The 22,871-nt window shown below is 59.9% G+C and overlaps 1 protein-coding gene across 1 annotated transcript in view; it reads left to right on the forward strand.

The window, feature by feature from the left end:
- The window catches only part of DNAH1 (dynein axonemal heavy chain 1), a 61,091-nt gene that overhangs the window by 16,081 nt on the left and 22,139 nt on the right, over positions 1-22,871 (forward strand). The window contains exons 8-36 of the mRNA XM_056129699.1: positions 3,124-3,281; positions 4,660-4,871; positions 5,370-5,668; positions 6,803-6,953; positions 7,460-7,653; positions 7,846-8,071; positions 8,517-8,636; positions 9,200-9,282; positions 10,421-10,562; positions 10,791-10,946; positions 11,263-11,461; positions 11,543-11,796; positions 12,219-12,431; positions 13,658-13,822; positions 14,138-14,259; positions 14,385-14,490; positions 15,023-15,202; positions 15,617-15,757; positions 16,185-16,348; positions 16,557-16,670; positions 17,575-17,763; positions 18,035-18,140; positions 18,543-18,656; positions 18,960-19,109; positions 20,030-20,116; positions 20,211-20,397; positions 20,552-20,643; positions 20,851-21,005; positions 22,596-22,773. Of these exons, the coding sequence (XP_055985674.1) occupies positions 3,124-3,281; positions 4,660-4,871; positions 5,370-5,668; positions 6,803-6,953; positions 7,460-7,653; positions 7,846-8,071; positions 8,517-8,636; positions 9,200-9,282; positions 10,421-10,562; positions 10,791-10,946; positions 11,263-11,461; positions 11,543-11,796; positions 12,219-12,431; positions 13,658-13,822; positions 14,138-14,259; positions 14,385-14,490; positions 15,023-15,202; positions 15,617-15,757; positions 16,185-16,348; positions 16,557-16,670; positions 17,575-17,763; positions 18,035-18,140; positions 18,543-18,656; positions 18,960-19,109; positions 20,030-20,116; positions 20,211-20,397; positions 20,552-20,643; positions 20,851-21,005; positions 22,596-22,773 (4,657 nt within the window). The remainder of the gene's footprint in view (positions 1-3,123; positions 3,282-4,659; positions 4,872-5,369; positions 5,669-6,802; positions 6,954-7,459; positions 7,654-7,845; positions 8,072-8,516; positions 8,637-9,199; positions 9,283-10,420; positions 10,563-10,790; positions 10,947-11,262; positions 11,462-11,542; positions 11,797-12,218; positions 12,432-13,657; positions 13,823-14,137; positions 14,260-14,384; positions 14,491-15,022; positions 15,203-15,616; positions 15,758-16,184; positions 16,349-16,556; positions 16,671-17,574; positions 17,764-18,034; positions 18,141-18,542; positions 18,657-18,959; positions 19,110-20,029; positions 20,117-20,210; positions 20,398-20,551; positions 20,644-20,850; positions 21,006-22,595; positions 22,774-22,871) is intronic.

The raw sequence follows: 22,871 nt of genomic DNA on the forward strand, positions 1-22,871 counted from the left end.
TTATTCTCTCTAATTTTGTAGGACAATGATTTTCACTTTTCCTGTATTCCTCCGTCACCCTCCAATATTTCCTCTTCTTTCCCTTCCCGTCCCCTCCTGTCAGCTTGGGTCTCTGATGCATGTCAGTTCCTTCCTTGGGGAAAGCACTCTGATTACCAGTAAGGGTTGTTTTCTCTTGTTTTCTTTAGGGGCCTCCCTTGTAGTGCTGGCAGCCACCAGGACCAGTCCTGGAGGTGCCAGGGAAGCCATGCAGGGATTCAACCCAGGGTCCTGTGGATGCCAGGCTTGTGCTCTCCAGAGTCGCTAACAGGACCCTTGCTCACTGTCTTGGCTGCTGGGGTGGACCTTCTCTTTCTGGCAGACCTTTGCTCTGCCTCAAAGCTGCCACACCTCCTGTCTCTGGCAGTTTTTCTCAGACCAGCCTTGTACTCCATGACAAATTACAGCAGGCGTGTAAGCAGTAGCTCACTACAAATTGGTATGACAGTATGACTAGAGAGATAGCACACAGGTTAAGGCACTCGCTTAGCATGTGGCTGTGGCTTTCACCCTGGCTCTAATCCTGACACTGCACATGGTCCCCGGAACACCGCAGGTGACACCTGTGTATAGAGCCAGGTGTGGTCCCTGAGCACTGCTGGGTGTGTGGACCCACTGAGAGGGCAGGGGGGAGACTATATATAGTTTTGTTTTGTTTTTGTTTCGGGGGCGACACCTGGCCGTGCTCAGGGTTCATTTCTGGCTCTGCACTCGAAAATCACTCTTGAAGGTGCTCAGGGGTGCCAGGGATCAAACCCAGGTCAGCCATGTGCAAGGCAAACACCCTATCTACTGTACTATCATCTGGCCCAATATGTATAGAGATACTCTCTCTCTCTCTCTCTCTCTCTCTCTCTCTCTCTCTCTCTCTCTCTCCCCCTCCCTCCCTCCCTCCCTCCCTCTAATGGTGCTTATTCTTTGAGATCAGGCTAGGAGATTTGAACTGATGGAACCACCATTACCTTGATTGTCCAAATTTTATTTTTTGGGGGTGGGGTGGGGGGTGGAATAGGAACTACACACACTGTGGTGCTCAGGGCTTACTCCTGGAAGCTCTCTGCTCGGGAATCTCTCCTGAGGGGCTTAAGGGAGCATGTGCAAGGTCAGGGATCAGTCAGTCAGTTGCATGCAAGGCGAATGCCTTAACCCCTGTACTATCTCTCCAGCACAGGAAGGGCTGTGTTAAATTAGGAGGGCAGGGCAGGGATAGCACCATGGCTAGAGCGCGGGTCTAGCATTCCCTGACCAGGGTTCAGTTCCTGGCACTGCGTGGTCCCCTGAGCATCCTGGGTGTAGCCCTGGAGGCCCCGAGAACCACTGGGGTGATCCCAGGTATCCTGGAAATCACAGGGCCTGAGCAGTTTTGCGTTCTTGGGGTCCAGTTGGCCAGGATTTACCTGTGGCACTGCCAGGCACTCCTGAGCAAGCACTGCTTGGGAGTGCCCCAGTGATAAATCAATTTGATGTTCAGGGAATGCCACAGTGGGGTGTCAGGGTTTGAGGTGAGGCCTGAAAAGGACAAGAAAGAAGATTCCGGAGGAGGGAACGACAGGGCAGCGGCTACTGAGAAGTGGGATTTTGGGCATGCGTGGAGCCGTTTTGTGTGTGTGTGTGTGTGTGTGTGTGTGTGTGTGTGTGTGTGTAGTTGTCAGAGAGGGAGGCCGTGCCAGCAGTGGGGAGGACCTGTGAGCCAGCTTTGTTTGGAGCTGACTGGTTTGACCCTTTCCTGTGTCTAAAATGGCTTCTCTGCTTCCCTTTCCTAACGGAGAGTGGGCTGGAGGCACAAACCTGGACACAAGAGGCCTCTCAGTGCCCAATGCCAGTGCCAGTGCCAGTGCCCAAACTCGCAAGACTTAGGAGGGCACGTGTGGCACGGCGGGCAGAGCGAAGAGACTGAGGAGGGTTGTGAGAGACCCCGTGCCCCCGGGGTTGGGGATGAGTGAGGGGCCTGGCAGTGGTTTCAGGGCCGAGCCTGGAGAGGCCCGCGTTGCTAAGGTCAGGAAGCAGAGGGAGAAGGAGAAGCTTGTTCTAGGCCCACGAAGAAAGTGGTGCGGGACGTGGGGAGAGACCCAGGGTCAAGTCTCTACAAGGCGGAAGCTGAGGCCAGGGCCTGTGAGGGGGGAATCACGGGAGGGAGCTGTGGGCGGGGCAACTGTGGAGACAGACCATGGAGTGGGGGACTGTGGTGGGGACCATGGGAGGACCCCAGGGGGAGACTGTGAGAGAGGCTGGTCAGCTACTCCGAGGTAGGCTCGGTGGGGCAGGGAGGAATGGGTGAAGAGACGCAAAGGCTAGGGACTGATTCTTTTTTTTTATGATGGGAGAGGCCAAAGTGAGTCTGGGGGCCTCTGGGGGACCTTTGGGGTAGCAGTGGGAGAGAAGGCCGGGGGCCCTGAGGCAGCTGAAAGGACGAGAGCTGTCAGGGGCCAGCTCCCGGGACAGAGTGTGTGAGCAGCCACTTTGGGGGTCGCTTATCTGCAGGCACTGGGCTGGACATAGCCTCACACTGGTGGGGAGCAGGGCTAACGTGCAGGAGACCCAGACAGGGCCAGGGCGTCTCAAGCGAGAGCTTCTGTGTGGTCAGGCAGAGTCGGGGCTGAGGGATCAGTGTGGATGCAGAGGTAACAGAGGGGTGGGTGAGCTCTCAGAGTCCTGAATGCAGGCGGCTGCTGTGGCTGGATCCAGGTGGGGTCAGGGCAGGAGGGTTAGGAAGTCTCTGGGGTCTCTGGGGTCTTAGCTTCACTCTGGGGTCCAGAGGACCTAGGTAGGTATGGGTTTCCAGCCCAAGAAGGACATGCTCAGATTTGAATTTCGTGGGGACTGGTGTACGTGGGGAGTGTGGGAACCAGGGGAGGGGCGGTGAGGGGAGCAGGCAGGGAGGGTGCCTACTCTAGTATGGCATTGAGAACTGGGGGACAAACCGGTAGACTCGGGGACTGATCCCCCAAGAGGCAGGATGGATGCAGGCCAGTGGTTGGGTGCCTGTGACTCCAGAGGGGAAGTCCCAAGGCATGTCTCCAGGTCCATGTCTGACTGTAGGGGACAGGTGTGTAGAGGTCTGACCCCCGTCTCATCCCCGGGCAGGGTACTGGAGCACCTCAACAATCTTGCCAAAGAAGTGAGTCTGGACTATGAGCGCAGCATGAACAAGATCAACTTTGACCGCATAGTCTCCTCCAAGCCCGAGACATTCTTCTACGTGACCCTGCCAGAGAAGGAGGAGGAGAAGGTGCCCCCGAAAGGTGAGGGCCCAGCGGCCACCCATGTGCTGAGACCCTCTGCTGGGTGGCTGTCCTGCTGCCCAGCTCTCCTCTCCTAATATGACTTTGCACAAACTACTTCTCCCACCTGGAAGAGTTGGGCAGGGGTAGGCAGGGAAAGGGCAAGGGCAATTGATTCATGTGGGTTATTATTTTGGGGGGGTCACCGTAGTGTTTAGGGGATCAAACAATTGGGATCAAACCCAGGACTGCTGGAGCATGCAAAGCATGAACTCCAGACCCTGAACTATCTGTCTGGTCCCTAAAAGACTAAGAAAATTTAATAGGGGCCAGAGAAAGAATCCAACAGGTAAAGTATTTGCCTGACATGTGGCTGACCTGTGTTCGAACCCTGGTACCACATATGGTCCCCTGAGCCCTGCACAGAACCAGGAGCAAGTCCACCTGGCTGTGGCCCAAAACCCAAATGAAAACAAATTAAAACAAGCAAGTCTGGGAGGGCCTGAGAGAGAAAATAACGATTAGACCATTGGCCTTGCACACAGTCAACCCGGACTCGATCCCCATCATCCCGTGTGGTTCCCCAAAAACCTCCAGGAATGCAGAGCCAGCAGTAACCCCTGAGCCTGCCAGGTGTGGCCCTAAGCCCCAAATAATATCTTATTTATTAGTCTGGAGAACAGGGAGAGATCTCAACGAGCAGAGCACGTGTCTGCCATATGTGAGGCCCCATGTTTGCTCTTAAGTACCACGTGGCCCCCTGAGCATCAGTCTACACAGGTACCAGCTCTGCTGGGAGTGGCCCAGCCCCCGAGCACCTTGAGGTAGGGTCCCTGTATAACACACATGTGAATGCATGTATGTATGGGCAGTGCAGTGGCTGGGGAAGGAAGGCACACCCGGAAAGCCATGCCTGGGGGCAGCTGTGGGGCTCTGGGCTCTGATGGAAGGATGTATGGCCCATTCTCCCTCTCTCCCCAGCCAGGGGAGGCTTCTGCTCCACCCCCTACTTGAGCCTGGCAGACAAGTCTGGACTGCGGACACAGGCTCCTGAGGCTTTACTTCACACTCCTTGCTCCCAGCTTCCGTGGGTGCCTGGTGCCTGGGAAGCTGGGGTGGGGCACGGGCAACCGTGCTCTTTCTTTCTTGGGGCTCCCGGGCTTGTGTACAGAGAGGGCGGGAGAGGATGGGGAGACATCGGCAGCTCTCACTCTCCCACTTAGAGGGGCTGTGACCTAGGACTTTGGGGTCACTTGGACGGGCAGGGGAGAGAGGTTTGCGGACACAGACACCTCTTCAGAAGGAAGGCAAGGGGGCTGCTCCTCTCTCCACATCCCGGGCCCCGTCCTGACCTGGGTGTGTCCCAGGCCCACCTAACACTGCCCCTGCCATGCCCCAGGCCTGGTGAGCGTGCCCAAGTACCCCTTCCTGGAGCAGAAGGAGGACTTCACTTTCGTGTCCCTGCTCACGCGGCTGGAGGTCATCACGGCCCTCAGCAAGGTACGGGCTGAGTGTAACAAGGTGACAGCGCTGACCCTGTTCCACTCAAGCCTCTCCAAGTCCAGCCGCCTGGAGGAGTTTGAGCAGATCCAGACCCAGACCTTCACCCAGGTACGTGCTGTGAAGCCTCTGTGCATCGCAGGGCGCCGGGGAGGCCAGCCATGGACCAGTCAGTGGCCAGTGGGGAGGGTGCCTGGTTCTGCTCAGAACTAGGCCTCACGTCCAGGCCACTTGGAGGCTAGAAGTGTGGAAGTGGGAGCTTGGGGGTGCTGAGGGCTCAGTTTGGGGAGCAGAGGGGGCAGGGGCACTGGCTTTCCTCTTCCCTGCCTGACCTGGGCTGCCCCAAAGCAGACCCTTTGTCCCCACGCAACTCTAATCAGTGAGGCTTGGGAGTGAGGGGAGAGGAGAGAGCCGGCTAGGGCCTGGGAGAAACTCCCCTGCTTTCTGCCTCTGCCCAGCCTGCTATCCTCATCTGTCTCCGTCTCTCCCCGGTTTTCACTCCACTCTGGGTTTCGGCGCTTGGCAGCCGGCTGGGGTGGACCGAGGTCCTCTGTGGTCATCCAAGGCGCGGCTGCAGCGGCCCCACGGTGACGGCCGTGGCCCCTCCAGGTGCAGATGTTCCTCAAGGACACCTGGATCAGCACGCTCAAGGTGGCCATGCGCAGCAGCCTGCGAGACATGAGCAAGGGCTGGTACAACCTGTACGAGACCAACTGGGAGGTGTACCTCATGTCCAAGCTGCGCAAGCTCATGGAGCTGATCAAGTACATGCTGCAGGACACGCTGCGCTTCCTGGTACAGGACTCGCTGAGCAGCTTCTCCCAGTTCATCAGCGACGCCTGCTGCAGCGTGCTCGACTGCCCCGACGGCATGGTCTGGGGTGACGACCTGATCAACAGCCCCTACAGGTGCCGCCTGGGCGCCCCCCTGCTCTTTCCAAAAGGCCCCCGGGGGCAGCAAGAACCAGGGTGGCCAGGGGCAGGGGTATCTCACACTGCCAGGGCCCAGACAATGGAGGATCTGTATGCCCCCCACCCCCACTGCACGCGCACAAACACACACACACACACACACACACACACACACACACACACACTCCTGGTGGCCTTCATTCCATCAGTCAGTCTTGAGTGACTCTATGACTCTGGCCACAACCAGGCCAGCTTCTGGGGGTACAAGAAGGCAGGGGCCCTCTGCCCGAGGACAATGGGGGGGGATGAGACATGTCACTGTTGAGCAGTGGTGAGGCTGGGGGCTCCCACATTGGGCCCCCAGGAAAGGGTGGGTGAGCCTGGGACTGGCAGGATCAGGGACGGACCCCGAGACTGGAGCAGACGGGGTGAGCAGAGGGTGAGCAGGACCGCCTGGGAGAAGCTGCAGGAACCGGGTGAGGACATGCAGAACCTGCTGGAGCCACGATCGGGGCGGGTCAGTTCCAAGAAGGGTCAGTGGCATTTTGAGGGACCAGTGATCTGTACGTGTCAAAGGATGCTTTGAGGACTGGAAGGCAGAAGAGAAGTCAGAGATGTTTATCAGGTGGGGGGTGGCTGAGTGTGTCTGTCTGTCTGGTCTCTGCCGCCCAGAGCCTGGGGTCTGTCTGTCCCTGAGCACAGGCCCCTCGAGGGGAGTGTCCTCAGGAGGCTGGAGACTGTCTCGGGGGCCCGTAAGAAGTCTCTAGAGGTGAGGGTGATTGGTGATGAAGAGCCTGGGCAGGGGGGCTACCGGGGCTCCATGTGGGAGGGCTGCTGGCATGTGGTTGGTGCCCCTGGAGAATGTGGGCTGCAGTGCCCAGGGCCTGGCTGAGTGACTCTGCTGACCTCAGGATGGCAGGTTGGGAAGGTTCTTCCTCTTCCTCATGGGGGAGGTGGGATCAGGGGCCAGATTTATTTGCCCTGGGTCTTTCTCTCTGGTAACTTGGAGGTGTCTTGGGAGAAGAGTCCAGGCTGGTCCCTCTGGCAGGAAGTACTGGGGCTGGCCTGCTGCATATGCTCAGGCATCCCCAGGGCCCTGCCCACAGTCAGCCTGGGCCCTGAACCCTGCAGGCCACGCAAGAACCCCCTCTTCAACGTGGACCTGGTGCTGGACACCACAGGGGTGCACTATAGCACACCACTGGAACAGTTTGAGACCTCTCTGCTCAACCTCTTCGACAAGGGCATCCTGGCCACGCATGCAGTGCCCCATCTGGAGAAGGTGGGCCACAGTGAGGGGGGCTCACACCAGGGAATCCCAGCTCCCACCTGGTGGCTGGGCCAGGAGCTCACTCACCCCTCCCGCCCACTGACATCCTCACTGTGCAAAACGAGGCTAGGACAAGTCCAGCCCAAGCTCACGGTAGCCATGACCACAACTGGCCCCTGACTCCCTCAGCTCTGGGCTCTCCATCAGTCCAAGATGTGTCCAAAGCCCCCCTCCCCACAGATCCCCACACTGCCTTGGGCTCTGGACCCTCTATGTGTTCAATGCTCTCTTATCCCCCTTGTTGGACAATCTGGGTCACTGTTGACCTGGTGGCACCTCTCCGTGGCACAGGGCTGAGTCAAGTAAGGCAATAGGAGACGCTACCTTTTGGGGGTCCCAACATCAGCTCCGAGTGCCCTGTGAGAGCCCCAGCCAGGCCTCGCCCCGCCCTCCTCACACCCTGTGCCCAGCCACACACCAACACCCCCTGCGGCCCTGCCCTTGGCTTCACCCCACAGCTGGTGATGGAGGACATCTTCATCAGTGGCAACCCTCTGCTGGAGTCGGTCGGGCTCCACGAGCCTCTGGTGGAGGAGCTGCGGGCCACCATCGCCAACGCCATCCGCAAGGCCATGATCCCACTGCAGGCCTATGCCAAGGAGTACCAGAAGTACCTGGAGCTGAACAACAACGACATCTCCACTTTCCTCAAGTGTGTGCCTGCCCTCTGCGCACGCACACGGGTGCATGCATGTGTGTGCATGCGTGTGTATTGTGTACGCGTGTGCTTGTGTGCATGCATGTGTACTGTGTGTGCCCCCCGCATGCATGTGTGCATGCATGTGTCGGAACGCCCCCCCCCCACACCCGCTCACTTCCCTCTGCCCCTTGGGGGTGCCCGCAGGGCCTTCCAGTCACAACCCCTGTCGGCCGAGTTGGTTCGAGAGGTGGTGGTCACCCACCTTCGGGAGAAAGAGATCCTGGACAACTCACTGCCCAGCAGCCTTGTGATTGGGCCCTTCTACATCAACGTGGACAATGTCAAGCAGAGCCTGTCCAAGAAGCGCAAGGCCCTGGCCACGTCCATGCTCGACATCCTGGCCAAGAACCTGCACACGGAGGTGGAGAGTGTAGGTGTCCAAGAGCGCCCCACGTCCCCAGGGAACCCACAGGTGTCCACTCCAGCAGGACAGCCTGCTTCCAGCCTGTCTGCCGATTGCTGCCCTGAGCGAGGCCGCAGGAGTGGGCTGGATGTCTCTCACCTTCATCTGTAGAGGGCCTTCTCAGGTGCCCAGGAAGGACAACCTGTGGAGGCCATCCAGGGGCAGAGGGTGGGCAAACGAAGGTCTCAGGAGTCTGCAGGGGCAGATGCAGGGGCTGCCTGTGCTCACTGTGTGGCCTCAGCTCCCCCAGGCAGCTGGCTGGGAACATCCCCTGCTGGTAGACCCTTAGGGATGAGATGAGGGGAAGCATCTGTGAGGCTGCGTGGCATGAGGGAGGGCGCATGGGGATCAAGGAGATGTGGACCCCTTGGGCCACAGGACCGCTCTCCCAGAGTCCTCCTCCCGCTGCCAGATCTGCGAGAATTTCCGCAGCATCAGCCGCAAGATCTACGAGAAGCCCAACAGCATCGAGGAGCTGGCTGAGATTCGCGAGTGGATGAAGGGCATCCCCGAGAAGCTGTCGGATCTGGAGGTGAGGTTGTCTGGGGGCCCAGAGGTCTGAGGACTGGTGTCCCGGAGCCCGGTAGGGCTAGAGGTCAGCTGAACTCTTGGGGCCTGGGGGCTGAAGGCCAGAATGAGTCTGCTTCTTGGGAGGCAGAGACCCAAGCCCAGGAGGAAACAGAAGCTGAGAGGCTGGAGAGGACATAGTAGGGCCTGTGAGGTGGGGTCTGGTGGGGGTGAGCTGTGCCCTCAGGAAGGGGCTGGACTGGGCTGGGTGTTTGGAGGAGGGCAGCCGTTGAGGACTTTGCACCCCTTGCTCCCTCCCCTTGCTCCCTAACCTCCACGAGATAGCGACCTTGGGGCTGGAGTACAGTGGGTAGGGCATAGGCTGACCCAGGTTCGAGTCCCAGCATCCCATATGGTCCCCCAAGCACCACCAGGAGTAATTCCTGAGAGCAGAGCCAGGAGTAAACCCTGTGCATTGCCGGGTGTGACCCAAAAAGCAGAAAATAAAAAATAGCAACCTCTCCTTAACATTTCACCCTCGGGGCACCCAGCCCCAATGGGCTCCTGTCCTGTCGCCTGCCCCTGCAGGAACGCATTGGGAAGGTCATGGAAGACTACCAAGTCTTGGACGAGTTCTTCTACAGCCTGAGCATGGAGGACTTCAATGACAAGTGAGAGGCTTTGGTTCTCACAGATGGGCATGGTCGGGGTGCGAGCCTGGGCATTTGCAGGCGGGGCACACACATTGCCTGCCAAGGTCAGGCCAGAGCCAGGTGGCCACAGGGACAGCAGAACATTGTTGGTGACCCTTGACTTTGGTGCCCTGCTGCCCTCCCTCCCCGAGCCCCTTCCTCCACCCCCGTCTCTGTTTTCTATCTCACTGTTGGCCTGACACAGCCCTGTCTACCCCAGGCTAGGATGCTCCTGTTCATAACTGGGGCTCTTGGGGTCCTGGGAGTGTCCAGAGCAGGGGGCAACCTGTGGATGAGCACTGTGTCCCCTGGCTCAAGAACCTTGAGGGAAATGGTTCCAAGTCAGGATTGCCATGCCAAGACCCCCAGAGGCTCCTTGTCCACCCTGCCTCATCGACTAGGGGTGCCTGTGGACACTGGGCCTGGGAGGGGTTGACAACATCTCCCGGACCCTGCCCAGGAGCGTCGGGTCCCCCCAGCATGGGACTTGGGGTGGGAAGAGGTGACAGGGGCCTTCCCCTGGGTTTAGCAGCCACAGTGAAGCTGCAGACAGACCCTGGAACTGCACAGAGGCCCCACTCAGGCCATGGGAGGGGTCCATGAGTAAGGAGGCCAACCTAGTAATTAGCTGCTGTCACTGGGTCCTCTGGGCCGGCAGAGGGGGGAATCAGTGTTGCTCCTCTCATTTGGGATGCCACCCCTTCCACCCTGTCATGCATTAAGCACATGGGGTAGGTATGCATCTCCCGAGACCCAACCAGCAGTCCCCAGTGATCCCCCAAACTGGAGGGGGAGCAGCCAGCTCTTTGGTTTTTCCTTTGGGGGCCATACCTGACAGTAGTCAGGACTTACTCCTAATTCTGCATCAGGGATCACTCCTGGCAGCCTAGGGGGACCATACGGGATGCTGGGGATTGAATCTGGGTCTGCCACATGCAAGGCAAGAGCTCTGCTTGCTGTACTAGTGCTCAGACCTCTGCCCAGTTACCCCACTTTGGTTGACTCCCCCCTCCCCACCCCACTCTCTCACCCTTGGGTGTCCCTGCCTGGACTGTCTGCCCTGCGGTTTTGCTATGGCCTTCATGCCAGTGCCCGCCCCCGCCCCCACCCCCTCCAGATGGGCTGCCAGCAACTGGCCTTCCAAGATCCTCGCACAGATCGAGATGGTGTGTCAGCAGCACATAGAGGAGGAGGAGAAGTTCCGCAAAATCCAGATCATGGATCAGAACAACTTCCAGGAGAAGCTGGAAGGACTGCAGGTGGGGCTGGGCCTGGAGCTCACGAGGATCCACCCCCTCCCTCAGCCCCCCCAGTGTGTGGTCGGCCTGCCCCGAGGGCCACGAGTCTGCTCACTCCAGGAGAACAAAGGCCCTCAGACCTGGGGGTGGTGGATGCTGAGGACCTCAGGCTCCCTGGGGGTGAGCAAGAGCCACTCGGGCACAGCTGCACCAGCCACAGCTGCTGATCGCTGGCTCCCGAACCCACAGCTGGTGGTGGCTGGCTTCTCCATGCACGTGGATATCACACGAGCCCACGAGATTGCCAACGAGGCGCGGCGGGTGAAGAAGCAGCTGAAGGACTGCCAGCATCTGGCCATGCTCTATAATAACCGCGAGCGCATCTTCGGCCTGCCCATCACCAACGTAGGCTCCGGCCAGGGACTCTAGGCAGGGCCCAGGGCAGGGGCGGCCATGCAGAACACAGGGCTCTGGCATTTAGAGGGCAAGACTGGGCAGGCTGCAGAGAAGCAAACACACCTCTGGGCTGCAGGGCTGGTGGGACGCAGCCAGGAGGCCTGGGACTCAGACATGGGATGGAGAGTATATGGGGGCAGGGGAAGGAAGGCCTGGCCGGGGTCCTCAGGCATAAGAGGGGGATGGAGGGGAGAGGACCTGACCCCCGAAAGAGAAATGGGGGTGAGGGCACCCCCACAGAGCCCCCGCTCTTCTGCCTTTGCAGTATGACAAGCTCAACAGGATGGTGAAGGATTTCCAGCCCTACCTGGACCTCTGGACCACAGCCTCCGACTGGATGCGCTGGTCCGAGAGCTGGATGAATGATCCCCTGTCGGCCATCGACTCGGAGCAGCTGGAGAAGAACGTCATCGAGTCCTTCAAGACCATGCACAAGTGTGCGAAGCAGTTCAAGGACATCACGGGTAGGTCCCGGGCCCCCACTCCGTGCCCTGCCCTCCTGGCCCTGCTGCCCACCTCGCTCACCTGCCCGCTCTGTCTGCCAGCCTGCCAGGAGGTGGCCCTGGACATCCGCTCGCGCATCGAGGAGTTCAAGCCCTACATCCCGCTGATCCAGGGGCTGCGGAACCCGGGCATGCGCAGCCGCCACTGGGACGACCTGTCCAACGAGATCAACATCAACGTCAGGCCCAAGGCCAACCTGACTTTCTCCCGCTGCCTGGAGATGAACCTACAGGACCACATCGAGAGCATCAGCAAGGTGGCCGAGGTGGCCAGCAAGGAGTATGCCATTGAGCAGGTGGGTGGCCGCCAGCAGCCACCCACAGTGTGGTGGGGGTGACAGACTTGACGTGCTTCCACTGCGGGGGGTCAGTGACTTGAGGGCCCCATGCCTGTCATTCCCGGTCACCCCCGGCCTGGGAGGGGCCGAGAGCATGGCCCTCACCCAACACCTGGGCCCCAGGTAGTCTCTCAAGGAGCCAGGGTGATGTGGGCAGGAGAGCTAGAGAGGGGAGCAGAGACCCCCAGAATGCTGTGCTGCCTCCTGAGGGCAGGGGCTGGGCCGGGCACCCGCAGCAGGCCAGGATCCCAGAGAGAGCTAGTGACTAGACCAGTGCAAAAGGGTCCTGGGCACAGTCTGTTCTTCTGTGCCTGGTGCCAGCCAGCCTGCTAGGGACAGTCCCCTCCTGGGACCCAGCCCCACTGTGTCCCCCATGCCAGGCCCTGGACAAAATGGAGAAGGAGTGGTCGACCATCCTGTTCAACGTGCTGCCCTACAAGGAGACGGACACTTACATCCTCAAGAGCCCGGATGAGGCGTCCCAGCTGCTGGACGACCACATTGTCATGACCCAGAGCATGTCCTTCTCGCCATACAAGAAGCCTTTCGAGCTGCGCATCAGCTCCTGGGAGAACAAGCTGAAGCTGACCCAGGTGGGTCCGCAGCCCTCCTCTCTGGGGCTCTGTGCGTGCCTGGGAGGGGAGCAGAACCAGCCTACTGGGCTCTGGTCTCTCCGCCCACCCCTCATCACACAGCCAGCAGAGAGCCAGAGAGGGGTCTGGACACCAGGGGGCTCCTCCAGGTCCCCTCTCATTCTGCTCCGAGCCTCCCCGCCCTGTCTCATTTGGGAGCTGGCATGGATGAGTGGCGCAGGGCCTGGGGACAGCCCCTCCCCACAGGCCCCAGCTCGGAGGGAGACAGAGTCCCAGGGGCCAGGCCTGGAGCCAGGTCTTCTGTCCCAAGGCTGCCAGTCCGGCCCTGGGCTTCTTGGGTGCTGTTCAGAAACCTCCAGTGAAGCCAGAGAAGCCAGAGCCAGTCAGCGGTGTGCTTAGGCCTCCCTGCCTTGCTCACGCCATCCCCTCCCGCGGGGGTTCAGCCCCATCTTCTGCATCCTCCGCGCTCTGTGGGCTGTCCTGCGGGGCTCCCTCAGAACCGTTTGTAAAGGGCTCCTGTGGAGGGCCTTGGAGTGGGGCTGCCTCTGACAGAGCCCAGCACACAGTCAGGCCCTCTGTGACTCGGAGGCAGAACTCGCTGTTTGATGCCCCACCGAACAGGGAGCCCACCCTGTACCCCTGGCACTCAGCCAGCCACAGCACACATGCTATAGAAATGATGGATGGGTAAATGAATGATTGGATGAGCGCGTGCACTTGCCTTCATATCCAAAGGCAAGTTATGAGCAGAAAGTTTGGGGGCAGGAGGGGGAAATTTCTGTTGAAGATGTATGCCCTTTGGTTGAAGTTACAGAACAATTTTAAGGGTCTCAAGATCAGTTCCCAATAAATCTCAGACCACCGCACCTCCTAGACTGAGGCACCATCTGGGACAGGAGCGGTCCGCGGAGTGGAAGGGTCTCCCAGACACAGGGCTCTTTGTGGCTTCAGGGTTTGCTGGTTTGGGGTGGGCCGCCTGCTCTGCGGAATGCCTGGGGGTCTCGTGGAGAATTGAGAATTTCTCTGGAGGGCACTGGCCCAACCTTACGGCCTGTCTGTTCCCCTGAGCACTGTGGCCGACAGCGCCACCTAGGGTTTACCTCCCAGAATAGCAACTCTGGTGCCCTTCCTCAGCATTTGTTTGGGGTCAATGTTGAGGCGGTGGGAGTTGGGACCCCACTTAGACCCTTGGACTGTGGGCCCCTGACAGTCTGTCCCCCACCCAGGAGGTGCTGGAGGAGTGGCTCAACTGTCAGCGGTCCTGGCTCTACCTGGAGCCCATCTTCAGCTCTGAGGACATCAACCGGCAGCTGCCCGTGGAGAGCAAGCGCTACCAGACGATGGAGCGGATCTGGAGGAAGATCATGAAGAACGTCTACGAGAACCGGGAGGCGAGCTCCTGTGGGGCCGGGAGGGGCAGGCAGGATCCCCGGAACTCCTCTCTGGCTGGGGTCTTGGCCTGATGCTCTCCGACGTCGAAAAGCTCCTTGGAAATACCTCCGCTTCCTTCTCGGGGCTTTGTGGTCCAGGCTCACCCCCATGGGGGCCTTGACAGGACCTGCAGCTGAGCCAATGTCTTTGCTTTTTATAAACCTTATTTTGGTAGAACCAGATGCTGGTTTTCTGTGGGAGAGACAGGGGTGACAGGTGAAACAACCGGGGGAGGGCGTTTACCTTCCTGGTTTCTCCTGGTCCGGCCCGTGCAGGTGATCAATGTGTGTTCGGACCAGAGGCTGCTGGATAGCCTGCGGGATTGCAACAAGCTGCTGGACATGGTGCAGAAGGGCCTCAGCGAGTACTTGGAGACCAAGCGCAGTGCCTTCCCCAGGTGGGCCTGGCCTGGCACATGCCCCCTGCTGCTACCTGCCCACAAGGCAGGGGTGCAGCGATGTCAGAGGCAGGCGTGGGGTGACTGCGGACCCAGGGTGACCTTGCCCTGCTTCCTCCTGGTAGGTTCTACTTCCTGTCGGATGATGAGCTCTTGGAGATCTTGTCCCAGACAAAGGACCCCACAGCCGTGCAGCCCCACCTGCGCAAGTGCTTCGAGAACATCAACCGGGTGGGTGACCGGGCTTGGGGCTCAGGGGCAGCCGCAGGGAAGATGGCTCTTCTCCCACCCCCAAGGCTTTTTAGCAGGAAATGAGGTGGCAAGCCAGAGTCCAGGTTCTGGAACAGAGGCAACTGAGCCCCTGGACCCTAGGAGGAGGTTCAGCTCCAGACCTCCCAGTCTAGCCCCGTGGCCTCCCTGTCCACTGAGACACGGATTGGGCCAAGAAACCATGAGACCCTCTGAGACTCTCCTCAGCCTCTCCACATCTCTCAGGCAGCCACCCCAGTCTAAAGAAATGAGGGGCATGCAGGTGGGGTGAATTGACACCCCCAAGTGGCAGGGTGGGGACCAGACCATCCTGCCCACATGCCATCAGGAAAGGCCAGGCCAAGAAGGGCAGCAGCAGGTGCAGCGGGGTCCCCGGGCCCCTCAGAGCTGCACTCTCCTGAAGGCACCGGCATGGGCAGCCCTTGGGCCCAGGAGGGCAGTTTCGCCAGGCACTCCGGGGTGACCCTGCTCTTGCTGTGCCCCGCCCTCGTAGCTGCTCTTCCAGGAGGACCTGGAGATCACACACATGTACTCGGCCGAAGGGGAGGAGGTGAAGCTGTCCACCTCCATCTACCCGTCCAGCAACGTGGAGGACTGGCTCCGGGAGGTGGAACGCAGCATGAAGAACAGCCTGCGGGACATCATCGAGAGGGCCATCAAGGCCTACCCCACGGTGCGCGCTCCCTCCCCCCCCCCCCCATGGCAGCCCTCCGCCCGCAGACAGGCTCCCGAGTGGGAGGCTGGCTTCCCAGCACCATCCGTCCCGCGGCCAGGCTCTCCAGAGTGGCCGCCAGACTCCAGCTGCGGTCCCACTCCCATGGCCTGGCCCTGCCCACGGTCAGTAGCGGCCCTGGGGTTCAACTCCACCCCTGGGTCAGCTCCAAGTCACGGCCCCGAGGCGGACTGAGGATCTGAACCCAGGACGGGGTCCTCCTCCCCAGCTCTTGCCATCCCCAGAGCACCAGGACCTGCGCTCCTGAGATGGAACGAACAGCTAGATCCTAGAGTATAGAAGGCGCTTTGAGAAACAAGAGGGGCCGCGGGGCCTGCAACTGTCTGGGTCAGCCCTGCCCTGCTCTCTCCACAGATGATCAGGACCACCTGGGTTCTCAGCTGGCCAGGCCAGGTGACCATAGCTGGGTGCCAGACCTTCTGGACCCTGGAGGTGTCAGAGGCTCTGGAGATCGGCAACCTCAAAACCGAGCTGTTTCCCAAGCTGGGCCTGCAGGTGGGGGTCAGGCATGCACTCCCCGCCCGGACCCCAGAAGAGCCTTTGGGAGCCCTTTTCTCTGTTGGTCCTGGATGGGGTTGGATCTCAGGTCGGACCCTCCTGAAATAAGGGCAGGCCCTCTCGCTAGGGGGGAGGGAGGGGGAGCGGGGCCAGGGCAGCATGGAGGCCAGGCAGCACCCATGGTCCACACAGAGGCCAATAGGGAACCAACCCCTCTAACCACTCCTGCCTCAGTCTCCCTGCAGGAGACTGTCCTGGAAGGGAGGCAGGGCAACTCGGGGGCCTCTGTTTAACTTACCGCCCTGCCCGGTTCCCTCTATCTCCCCATCCCCCTCGATACTCGCATGCTTCCCACCCGCTGGAACCCGCGGGACAGGTCGGGAGCCTCCCTGCAGCTTGGGTCTGAGTTCCCTGTCTCCTGCAGCTGAGCGACCTGGTGGGCCTGGTTCGGGGGAAGCTGTCCCGCATACAGCGAGCCGTGCTGTCGGCGCTGATCGTCATCGAGGTACATGCCAAGGATGTGGTAAGCAAGCTAATCGCAGAGGAAGTGGTCAGCGTGAATGCCTTCGAGTGGATCTCACAGCTGAGGTGAGGAGGCCCGAGACTGGGCCCTGTCCCTCCCCCAGCATGTTCCCCGCCCCAGGAACCACCGCTGTTGTACGATGGCCCAGGGGAACTGGGATCTGGGGCTTCCTCTCACTCCTGTTCCCCAAAGAACCACTCTCTACCACCACATGCCCTGGTCCTTGGCTTTTGATGCCTGGGGCCCAAAAAAGCCTTTGGCCTACCATGCCAGGTACTACTGGACAAATAACCACCTGTACATCCGGGCCGTGAATGCTGAGTTTATCTATGGCTACGAGTACCTCGGAAATACTGGGAGGCTGGTGATCACGCCCCTGACCGACAGGTGAGCGTCCCCTCCTCTGTCCCTTCCTCCCATGACCTTATGTAAGCAGCTCCACCCCACTGTGCCTCGGTTCCTCCTCCAGCCGGCTCGGGGAGCTTAGAAGCTTTTTGTGGCTAGAGGGCCATGTCGGGCTCTGAGCCTACAGGTGACGTTCAGCAGGCATCTCATGGGTGTGAGCTGTTCCTGCCATCCGTGGGCCCTTCCTGCGCTGCCCAGAGGAATTAATCGTCCTGAGAGCCCTGAGGGTCCCCCTAGCGCTTCTCTGTGGGAGGCCCCTTCACAGGTGCCTGCATTTAGTAGCAGCTGGGTTTGCACGGCGGTGTGTGTGTGTGTGTGTGCCGGGACAGAGAGCTGAAGGGTGACCATAGAAAAAGCACCCAAGCCAGTGCCCAGCAAAGCTGTCGAGCCACAGGGTTAGGTGGAGGAACTGGCTGGAGGGCGACTTGGGGCCCATCCCTGGGACGGGAAATTTCACTTTCAACGTCTTGACCTGGAGCCATAGCACAGTCGTAGAATGCCTGCCTTGCATGTGACCGACAGCCAATACTTTGCGCGTGGTTTGGTTCAACCCACGTGCCAATTTAGTTCAGCTGGCACTCCATACGGTCCCTGAGCCTGCCAGGAATAACCACTGAGCACAGAGTCAGGAGTAAGCCCTGAGCACTGCCAAAGTTAAAAAAAAAAAAAAACTAAAGCATGGGGTCTGAGGGATAGTACAGAGTGTAAGGCGCATGCCTTATACACGGCCATCCTGGGTTCAGTTCTCGACCCCACCAGGAGTGATCCCTGAGCACAGAGCCAGGAGTAGTAAGCCCTGAGCACCACCAGGTGTGGCCCCCAAACAAAACCAAAACAAACAAGAACAAGGTGCCTGGCTTGCACCCACTGCCTCGTGCTCCTGCAGGTGCTACCTGACCCTCACTGGGGCTCTGCACCTCAAGTTTGGGGGTGCCCCAGCGGGCCCAGCTGGCACAGGGAAAACTGAGACCACCAAAGACCTGGGCAAGGCCTTGGCCATCCAGACCGTGGTGTTCAACTGCTCCGACCAGCTCGATTTCATGGCCATGGGCAAGTTCTTCAAGGGTCTGGCCAGGTGAGGTTGGGTGAGCAGGAGGCTGAGTTCTCCCAGAGTTTGGCCCATAGGCGCCTCCCAAGGTGGCCTGCAGGGTGGGAAGTGGGCCTGCAGGCATGGCCCTGGGGGGTGGGGGGGTGGTGGTGGTGGGGAGGGTGGCAAGGTGTGGCTGAGCAGATGGAGGCAGCCACCCAGGGCTTCCTCCTGGACAGCCTCAGAGGGACCCTGGGAGGCGCAGGTGGACTCTGAGCTCTCTCCCGCTGCCCCCACCCCTACGTTCTCACCCTCTCAGTGCGGGAGCTTGGGCCTGCTTCGACGAGTTCAACCGCATCGACATAGAGGTGCTGTCGGTGGTGGCACAGCAGATCACCACCATCCAGAAGGCCCAGCAGCAGCGGGTGAGCCTGGAGCTCTATGCACCCCCCCCATGCCCTCCCCAAGTGGCCAGCCCTGCGGGAGAAGCCGGCGCTCAGGCCTGTCCTGAGCCTTCTCTTCTAATGAGGCACTGGGCACCTTCCTTCCAAGAGCTGTCATGGAGAGGGCTCTACTTATATGGCAAACAGGCCTTGGCCCTCCCAGGAGGCTTCAGTCACTGGTCCTTCCTCTTGCCTTTGCTCAGAGTGGGCACTGGGAAGCTGGCAGTTGTGCCCGGTGTCTCAGAACTTACCTCACCAGCATCGGTCTCAGGAACTGGGGTTGCAGAATGGGAGGCAGGAGACCTGTAAAGACTCCGGGGAGCTGAGAGGCTCCAAGGCTGGTCAGGAGCCGGTCTGAGAGAGGAGAGTCACCCCTCCCGGCAGGTGGAACGCTTCTTGTTTGAGGGCGTGGAGATCCCGCTGGTGCCTTCCTGTGCCGTGTTTATCACCATGAACCCGGGTTATGCCGGCCGCACTGAGCTGCCTGACAACCTGAAGGCAAGTCCAAGCTGGGGATGCCTCCTGGGGCCTGGGCTGGGGGTGCCAACTCATGAACTGAGGCCCCAAAGGCAGGTCCAGGGCTCCTGAGGTGCCCCCAGCTATGGCAAGGAGACCCCATGCACACGCATGCACACACACACACACACACACACACATACACATGCGCGCGCCCGCGCACACGCACACATGGGGATGTGGTGAAGTGTCCTTAGGGAGCGATGCCCTGGCTGTAGCATGATAAGACCCCCACCCCGCCCCTCAGGAGGGCAGGATCCCTCACTGTCCTGCACCCATGTCCAGGCGCTCTTCCGACCCGTGGCCATGATGGTCCCAGACTACACCATGATCGCAGAGATCTCCCTCTACTCCTTTGGCTTCAATGAGGCCAAGGTGCTGGCCAAGAAGATCACGACCACCTTCAAGCTGTCCTCAGAGCAACTCAGCTCCCAGGTGAGGTCCTGCCCCAAACAGGTTCTGGTGTGAGAGTCCCCCACCCTCGCCCCCTCAGACCCTCAGCCTTCAGGACTGCCCCAACCTGAGTTATGAGCAGCCGCCGAGGCCCGGCCCAGCACAGCCATGATACCTCATAGACACCATCTTAGTGACGCCTCCTAAGGACCTGGTGAGCTTTGGATAACGTCCCGCTTCCCGGCAGGGGGCACTGAGAGCCGATGCAGCAAGGAGCCTGGTTAGATTCATGCCGTGCAGGTGCAGGGAAGGGGCACAGGACCAGGTGCCCGTCCCGGTTAGCTTACGGGCAAGGATGGTTAGCACCCACAGAGAAAAGGAGCCACGCTGCCCAGGCTGGGGAGCAAGAACCGCAGCCTCCCGCGCTGTCCCCGGGGCCAAGTGTCCTGTCTCAGAAGCAGCTCTGGCAGCAGCAGCCAACTGCCCCTCAGTCCCACGCAGTGGCAGAGATGAGCCCCAACTCTGGACCTGCCACTCCTGCACTCAGCACCAGGAAAGGTCCCGGAAGCCCCCATGGGCCCCTCCGGCTGCCTGGCTCAGGTGTGAACAGCAGTTGAGGGGGCCCTGGCTGGCAGGGGCAGGCAGCAGCAAATCCCACCCCTGGGGGAGATGTCTGTTCTCTCCAGTCAGGGTGCCAGCGTCCACACACCCCTTCTTTGTAAGCAGCAGCCACTTTCCCAGCTGCACCCAGGAGAGCTCCCTCCCGCACGGCAGTTGGCCCCCGGAAGCCATGACCATCTAACATCAGGGAAACAAGGCCCAGAGAGAGTTGCTGGCCTGGCACTCCTGGCCGGCTGGTGACCATGACACTGAGCAGGTGGAAGGGAGCAGGGAGGTCCAGGCAGACCTCCCCCCTGCACCCCCCAGCGGAGGCATTTCCCACCCCTATCTGGTGGCCGTAGGATCACTATGACTTTGGGATGAGGGCTGTGAAGACTGTCATCTCCGCTGCTGGGAACCTCAAGAGAGAGAATCCCAAAATGGATGAGGTGAGCCCCAGCTGGGGAGGGGTCCCAGGAGGGGGGCTGCCGGAGGATCAGAGTGGCCACAGCGGGGTCTGGCCTGGGCTGCCCACCGCTGCAGGAGCTGATCTGCCTCCGGGCCATCCGCGACGTGAACGTGCCCAAGTTCCTGCAGGATGACCTCAAGCTCTTCTCTGGGATCGTGTCCGACCTGTTCCCCAACATCCGGGAGGAGGAGACGGACTACGGCATCCTGGACAAGGCCATCCGCAAGGCCTGCGAGACGAACAACCTCAAGGACGTGGACGGTGAGCCCCGTGGTCGTGTGTGTGTGTGTGTGTGTGTGTGTGTGTGTGTGTGTGTGTGTACTCTGGGATACAGGGCAGGGGAATAGAACTGCCCCAGGGTTACGTGATCAGCTAGCGCAGGAGCCGGGGCCTGACCTTGATCTGGTCCCCACAGGCTTCCTGAGGAAGTGTATCCAGCTGTACGAGACCACTGTGGTGCGGCATGGCCTCATGCTCGTCGGGCCCACTGGCTCCGGCAAGAGCAAAGTGAGTGCAGTCACGCGGGGCAGCTCAGGGAGTCGACGGGGGTGCCGGGTGGGGCTGGGGGTCCAAGGATAGCGCAGCCCCATCTAGGGTGCCGGTGTCCGTCTGTCCTTCCTGGGCCTCTGGAATCCCCTCCTGCCCCACGACACCCCTGGTCCTCCCCGACTCTGCTCCGGGGCACCAGAAGGCTCAGGGGGTGGCATCTCCCAGTGTTACAGAGTGCTGGCGGACGCCATGACCTCGCTGAAGGGGAAGCCATCCATCAGCGGAGGCGTGTACGAGGCCGTCAACTACTTCGTGGTCAACCCCAAGTCCATCACCATGGGTCAGCTGTACGGGGAGTTTGACCTGCTCACCCACGAGTGGTGAGTGGCGCCCGCCCCCCCCCCCGGACAGCTTCAGGACCCCTGGGGTGCTCCCCAAGTGACCTTGATGCACTCCCGACTCTGACCTGGCCCACACCTGCTGAATAGGGCTGGTGATGGCACTGTGCTCCGAAGAAGGAGAAAAGGACGCACACAGGCTGCCCCGGATAGCAGCACTCAGGCAGCTCTCCACATCATGTGCTGGGGGGGGGGGGGGTGCAATGTTGTCATGACCCCAAGAGGCACTGGGGCGGTTCTTGGGGGTCTCTTCTCCCAGTGAGGGGGCATTGAAGGGCAGGGCACTCAGCTGGCAGAGTGGAGGCCTCTATAGCTGAGGGTCTTTCCCCGGGGGCTCTGTTCTTCTGCAAGAGCAGGGTCCTCGGCTCCAGGGCTCCAGACCCTCAGTGGAGGCTGATCACGGGTGCCCCAACCCGCGGGACTAGTCAACGTGGATAACTGGGAGAGGATGCATGAGTGGGAAAAAAGAGAGACAAAAGAATGGGAGCAAGACAAGACTCTGATCAAGCTCCAAATTTATTTCTCCCAAGCTAGCCTTTTATAATTGATTACATGAGGAAGTGGGCAAAATGGGGAATTAACAAAGCATGCAGATATTCAATAAATCAGGGTGTGAGCCCTAACGGCAGGCTCACGGCAGTTATCTCGGGCATAGCTCAGAAACTTACACGACGTATTTTAACATTTTTCCAAGAAGAAATTAGTTCCTAAATTGCAGGTCAGGCTGTACTGACATTTTGGCTCCTGGCACACGGGAAGGGGGAGTCACTCACTTTTCCAAATGTGGGCAGCGCTGCTTCCCCCATTTCCACTGGAGACGCTTTCCTTCCTTCCTTCCTTCCTTCCTTCCTTCCTTCCTTCCTTCCTTCCTTCCTTCCTTCCTTCCCTTCTTTCCTTCCTTTTCTTCTTTCTTTCCTTCTTTCTTAAATTTTGTTTTGGGGTCACAGAGATCACTCCTGGCAGGTCTTAGGGGACCATATGGTGTGCCAGGGATGGAACCGGGTTCTGCTGCATGCTAGGCAAGCTGTCTACCCGCTATGCTATCACTCCCTCTGCCCCCAACTGGAGGTTTTTTCTACCTTCATTCCAGGAGTGGGGAGGTTGGGGGTCTGGGGATCAGTCCAGAAAAATGTGCCCCCCATCCCCACCTTTCCCCAGCATTCTCTGCTTCTGAAGTCTGAGCACTTCCAGTGAGAGCCAGCTCTGTCATCTTTGAGCTTCCCTTCATAAAACTTCAGTGGGGGATCAGCAGGGGGAAGCATAGAAGCACAGTTTCATTCCACACTGTGTTTCACCCAAATCGGGGGAAGGGGTTTTCCGTATTGGAATTGCTAAATCAATGAAGATTCTGAGGACAGGGAAAAAATATATTAAAAAAAAAAAAAAGCAGAGCAGGACCAGCCCACTCCCAGGTTTCCCAGGAGACCCCCTAGGCCTGCTGTCCTCTGGGCCTCCAGCCTTCCTTCTGGCCCCTCGGCCCTCTCACACAGGCCACCCTTAGTCCCCTCACTCGGTGCCCCCAGCCCCCTCTCTCCAGGCCTCCACAGCCCCCTCCTCCTCCTGCCTCTGCAGGACAGATGGGATTTTCTCCTCCCTCATCCGGGCGGGGGCCATTGCCCCCGACAGCACCAAGAAGTGGTACATGTTTGATGGGCCCGTGGATGCCGTCTGGATCGAGAACATGAACACAGTGCTGGATGACAACAAGAAGCTGTGCCTCAGCTCCGGGGAGATCATCAAGCTCACTGAGGTGTGTCCCACCAGGCGCCCTGCTGGGCTGTGAGGAGCTCAGAGTGGGGGGGGGGGGGGGTCCCCGCGCCTACCTGCTGGTGTGGGAGGGGCGGTTCC

This window comes from Sorex fumeus, unplaced genomic scaffold (assembly GCF_029834395.1).
Source record: "Sorex fumeus unplaced genomic scaffold, SorFum_2.1 ptg000072l, whole genome shotgun sequence".
NCBI lineage: Eukaryota > Metazoa > Chordata > Mammalia > Eulipotyphla > Soricidae > Sorex > Sorex fumeus.